This window comes from Chinchilla lanigera, unplaced genomic scaffold (assembly GCF_000276665.1).
Source record: "Chinchilla lanigera isolate Chin_1 unplaced genomic scaffold, ChiLan1.0 scaffold00158, whole genome shotgun sequence".
Taxonomy (NCBI): domain Eukaryota; kingdom Metazoa; phylum Chordata; class Mammalia; order Rodentia; family Chinchillidae; genus Chinchilla; species Chinchilla lanigera.
Genome location: NW_004955559.1, coordinates 1,705,731 through 1,710,986, shown reverse-complemented (window position 1 = coordinate 1,710,986; position 5,256 = coordinate 1,705,731). Strand labels below are relative to the sequence as shown.

At 51.2% G+C, this 5,256-nt stretch overlaps 1 protein-coding gene across 1 annotated transcript in view; it reads left to right on the top strand.

The window, feature by feature from the left end:
* Dhdh (dihydrodiol dehydrogenase (dimeric)) overlaps nt 1-4,037 on the top strand; it is a 12,271-nt gene extending 8,234 nt beyond the window's left edge. Inside the window, exons 5-7 of the mRNA XM_005412923.2 lie at nt 1,382-1,506; nt 3,434-3,584; nt 3,811-4,037. Coding sequence (XP_005412980.1) covers nt 1,382-1,506; nt 3,434-3,584; nt 3,811-3,920 — 386 coding nt within the window. The 3' untranslated portion in view covers nt 3,921-4,037. The remainder of the gene's footprint in view (nt 1-1,381; nt 1,507-3,433; nt 3,585-3,810) is intronic.
* The last annotated feature ends 1,219 nt before the right edge of the window (nt 4,038-5,256 follow it).

The window sequence follows — 5,256 nt, the reverse complement described above, 5'->3', positions numbered from 1 at the left end:
AAAAAAAAAAAAAAAAAAAAAAAGAAAAAAAGAAAAACAAAATGAAATAAAAAATAGCTTTTGTTAGCTGGGCATGGTGGCGCACGCCTATAATCCCAGCACTCAGGAGGCCGAGGCAGGAGGATCGTTGTGAGTTCGAGGCCAGCCTGGACTACAAAGTGAGCTCAAGGCCAGTGTGAACTGCATAGGGAGACCCTGTCTCAAAAAGACAAAAAACAAAAACAAAAAACAAACAAAAAACAGCTTTTATTTTTTTTTGAGACAGGGTCTCACTATGTAATCCAGACTAGCCTTGAACTTTTGATGATCTTCCTGCCTCAGCTACCTGAGTGTTGGGATTATAGGTGTCAGCCACCACACTCAGCCAAAAGATACTTTTAGAAGAATAATAACAACAACAAATAAAAAAACAATAGCAATCATTTCTGAGGATTCCATTCTCCTGAGGTTGGCTGTTTGGTGGCTGTCTGGGCAGGGCTCACACCGTAGCAGCAGTCCTGAGGGCCTGGGCTGGTCCACAGGGCCAAGAGGCATCCTGGGAGGTGGGTGGCTTTTGTTGGGGACCATACTCTCTTCCCCATGGACTCTCAGCTGCCCAGCCAGGAGAGGACAGTCCCAGGGTTCGAGTACTTTCCAAGCTCCCACCTGCATCACACTGCTGCTGTCCAGTTGGCCAAAACTGAGTTCATGACCAGCTCAGATTTGAGAGTTGAGGATGTACACCATCCCATCCTTTTTTCTTTTTTCTTCCCACTGTGGTACTGGGGATTAAGCCAAGGGCCTTCACAATGAGATGCATGCCCAGCCCTTTTATTATTTTGGGACAGGATCTCACCAGGTCACACAGTTGCCCAGGCTGGGCTTAAACTTGCAGTCTTCCTGCCTCAGCTTCCCATAGTGCTGGGATTATAAGCATGCGCTATCTCCTCTGGCTTCAGTAGCCTTTTTCTTTTTTCTTTTTTTTTTTGTCTTTTTGAGACAGGGTCTCACTATGTAGTTCAGACTGGCCTTGAGCTCACTTTGTAGCCCAGGCTGGTCTTGAACTCGATGATCCTCCTGCCTCAGCCTCATGAGTGCTGGGATTACAGGCGTGCGCCACCATGCCTGGCTCTTCTTTTTTTAGAGACAAGGTCTCATTATATACTTCAAGCTGGCCTTGAACTCACTGGGTAGCCCAGGCTGGTTTTGAGCTCCCCAGCAATCCTCCTGCCTCAGCCTCCTGAGTGCTGGAATCACAGGCATGCGCCACTGTGCCTGGCTGCACTTCTCTTTTATCTTGGCCACTTACATGGTGGGGGCTCTGGCCAAGTTTGAGCGGCAGGATTTGAGGACTGCAGTGGGCCCTGAGACCCAGGCTCACTCTGATTCTCATTCCTCACAGGCGTGGATGACACAGTCAGCGTGCTGCTTCAGTACCCGGGCGGCGTCCAGGGCAGCTTCACCTGTAGCATCAGCAGCAAGCTTAGCAACGCTGCCTCCGTGAGCGGCACGAAGGACAGGGCTGAGGTGAGGGCCCCGGGCTGCAAGGCTGGGAACCATGGCGTCACTGGTGCACAGGGTGACTGTGGTGACTGGAGCTGGAGCTGAGGTGAACGGGCCATTTTTACCCCATTGCTAAGGATGCCATTGTCCTTAGCAACCAAGCCAAGCAGTGGCTTAGGGCCTTCCTGGGGGTGAGCCCACAGGTGTGCGCAGGACCCTTGGTCCTGAGAGGAAAGCATTCTCTTTTCCTTTGGTTGTTTGACTCTAGCGATGGAGCCCAGGGCCTCCTGTATGCTAAGCCTGCACTCTGCCATCCTGATGCGTCCCAGCCCGATAAACCAGTCCTTAGCTGGTGTGGTGGTGCACACCTGTAATCCCAGCACTCAGGAGGCTGAGGCAGGAGGATCTTTGTGAGTTCAAGGCCAGCCTGCCCCTGTCTCAAAATAGCAACAAAACTGGGCTTGGTGGTTCATGCCTGTAATCCCAGCACTCTGGAGGCTGAGCAGGAGGACTGCCGTGAGTTTGAGGCTAACCTGGACTACAAAGTGAGCTCAAGGCCAGCCTGAACTGCATTGTGAGACCCTGGCTCAAAAAGATTAAAATAAAACAACAACAAAAAAGCCCCCAACAATAATAATAAGAGAAAGGAAGTCTTACCAGCGGTGCTTAAGGGGCAGTTGTTACCTTTGGAATTGCTCCGGGGCAGGGTCTGGGGTCAGCTTCCCTGGGCCTCATGGCACCCTGTTGCTAGAAAGAAATCTTATTCTTGGGCTGGGGGTGTCGCTCAGTAGTGGGAAGCTTGCCGAGCATGCACTAGGCCCTGGCTTCCATCCCTAACACTTCAGGAAAAAAGAAAAGATGCCAGGCATGGAGGTGCATGCCCCTAATCTCAGCACCTGGGAGGCTGAGGCAGGAGAATCATGGTGCATTTGAATCCAGTCTGGGTTACATAGTGAGTGCAAGGCCGGCCTGGACTACACAGCAAGGCCCTATCTCAAAACAAACAGAATTTTGAGTCTTTTCCTGGGTTTGTGGGCTCTCAAACACTCTGGCCTCAAGACCCAAGAGGAAACTGGGCTGGCCTCTGTATTTCCATTTTGGCCTAGATTTGGGAATGGAGACAATTTAGGCTCTGGAGGCCTTGGGCTAAAGAACAGGTCTAGCAGATAAGAAGGTGCCCAGTGGTTTGCACAGCCAATCTGGCAGAGGGAATTCCTGGGTGAAGAGAAGCCTCATCTCTCTAGTCCTAAGAAGTGCCTTGGCCTCAAACAGCAGGTTACACAGAGGGAAAAGACCAGGTTTGGGTGGGGCAGTGACTTTGCTAAGGAGAAAAGCCCCAGCAACCAGGGAGAAGGCAGGACTCAAAATTTCTGAGCCGAAGGTGACACATGTCAGTAATCTCAGTACTCGGGAGGCTGAGGCAGAAGGATCACAAGTTCCAGACAACCCTGGAGTACATAGTGAGACTCTTGTCTCAAAAACCAAAACCAGGCCAGGCGTGGTGGCGCATTCTTATAATCCCAGCACTCAGGAGGCTGAGGCAGGAGGCTCTTTTTGAGTTCAAGACCAGCCTGGGCTACAAAGTGAGCTCAAGGCCAGCTTGAAATACATAGGGAGACACTGTCTCTGGTATCTATTTCTTGCCTCATTGGCTTCGATTACTACCATTCTCGCTTTCATTGGAGAAATTTAGCTTTTTTTTTTTTTTTCTTGGTACTGGGAATTGAACTCAGGACCGTGTGCTTGCCAGGCAGGCACTGCACCATTGAGCTATAACTCCAGCTGAGACACTGTCTCAAAAAGACAAAAAAAACCCAAAACCAAACAAAACCTTCCTAGTGGCTGGAAGCCCTTAGCCACCAGACACATCACCCTGCATGCAATAGGCGGGAACCCCTAGCAACCCTGTTGGTGAGAACAACCGGAGCAATTTTTTACACCCTGCACTCAGGTTAGCCCTACCTGGGCCCCCGTGGAGCTGGTGGTGAACAATGATCGGAAGGAGTTCCCATGTTCCCTCGGCTCGAAGGAGATCTACAATTTTATCCACTCGCCCGGAATGATTTATGAGGCCATGCATGTCCGCAAGTGCTTGCGCAAGGGTAAGGGTGTGGAGGACACCGGCCGGTCCAAGCCTGGAAGGGGGTGTCTGGCTGCGCGCCATCCCTTTCATTCAGGCAGCTATGGGAACTACATCTCCCAGGATGTCCTGGGGCACCCATCTGCCTACAGCATGTGAGCTTGTGCCCCGAAGGATTCTGGGAAGTGTATTTCTATGGGCCTCTGGTATGTGGGTAGGCGGTGTCCCTCACGGCACTCCCTCCCTAGGCCTGAAAGAAAGTCCTGTGGTTCCGCTGGCTGAGAGTGAGCTCCTAGCTGACATCCTGGAGGAGGTGAGGAAGGTCATTGGAGTCACTTTCCCCCAAGACAAATGGTGATGCCAATTTGAATAAATAAAGGTTCAACCAGCGATGATATCCCATGCCTATAATCCCAGCATGCCTGAGGCTGAGGCAGGAGGATCTCCACAAGTGGGAGGCTAGCCTGGGCTACATAGTGAGTTCAAGGCCAACCTGAGTTACGGAGACCCTGTCCCAAAGACAAAAATAAAACCAAACCAACCAAACTACAGCAGTCGGGCTGTTCCTTTGCGAGTGAGACAAGCACACCTCCAAGTGACAGAAGGTGGGATTCGAGATGACTTGGACCTCTGGGTCCCCCAGAAAGTTCTGTCTGTCCCTGTCGTTTTCCATGGTGCTGGTTTTGTAGTCGCAGACACTGGTGAAGGATAACTGTGACACTGGAGCTAGACAGCCCAGGAAACCTTGGGCGGGAACAGAGTGGGTAGCGGTGACACCAAGAAGCCAGGTCCTACCTAAGTCAAGAGGTACCAGCAACGCCTTCATCTCAGCTCTCCATATCTTCCATGAAGGATTTCTTTTTTTTTTTTTTTGGTACCAGGAATTGAACTCGGGACCTTGCACTTGCCAAGCAAGGCACTGTACCGCTAAGCTATATCCCCAACTCAGGATTTCTGAGAAGACTCATGGCTGTGGAGTAGCGCAGAGGCAGAGTTTAGTGCATAGTGGTGGACTTTCACAGACAGAAAGTGTATGTGTGAGAGAGTGGTTTGCTTGAAGAAGGCCAAGCCCAAGGGGCCAGCTGCCCCAATTAAGACTCAAACTCCATTTCTTTGATTAACTGGGTCCTCCGGGGAAAATCCTTTCCCTCCTCCAAGGTCTTTTTATTGGAGACAGGATCTTGCTGTGTAGTGCAGGCTGGCCTTTTGCCCACTTTGTAGCCCAGGCTGGTCTCCAAAATGATCCTCCTGCCTCAGCCTCCCAGTGCTGGGATTATAGGCGGGTGCCACCATACCAGGCTTCCAAGGTTTTGAGTCTTATTGGTGTGCTCAGCATCAGTTACATTCTGCTGGGTTAGCCTGGTGTGGTGGCGCACGTCCTTAATTCCTGCTGTCAGGAGGCTGAGGCAAGATTGCTGTGAGTTTGAGGCCAACCTGAGCTACACAGTGAGTTCAAGAGCAGCCTGAACTACACACAGTGAGTCCCTGTCTTAAAAAAACCTAAAACAGAACAAAGCAAAACAGCCGGGCATGGTGGCACACACCTGTAATCCCAGCACTCAGGAGGCTGAGGCAGGAGGATTATTTCGAGTTCAAGACCAGCCTGGGGGGGCTGGGGATTTAGCTCAGCGGCAAAAGCGCCTGCCTGGCAAGCGCAAGGTCGTGAGTTCGGTTCCTGGTACCGGAGAAAAACC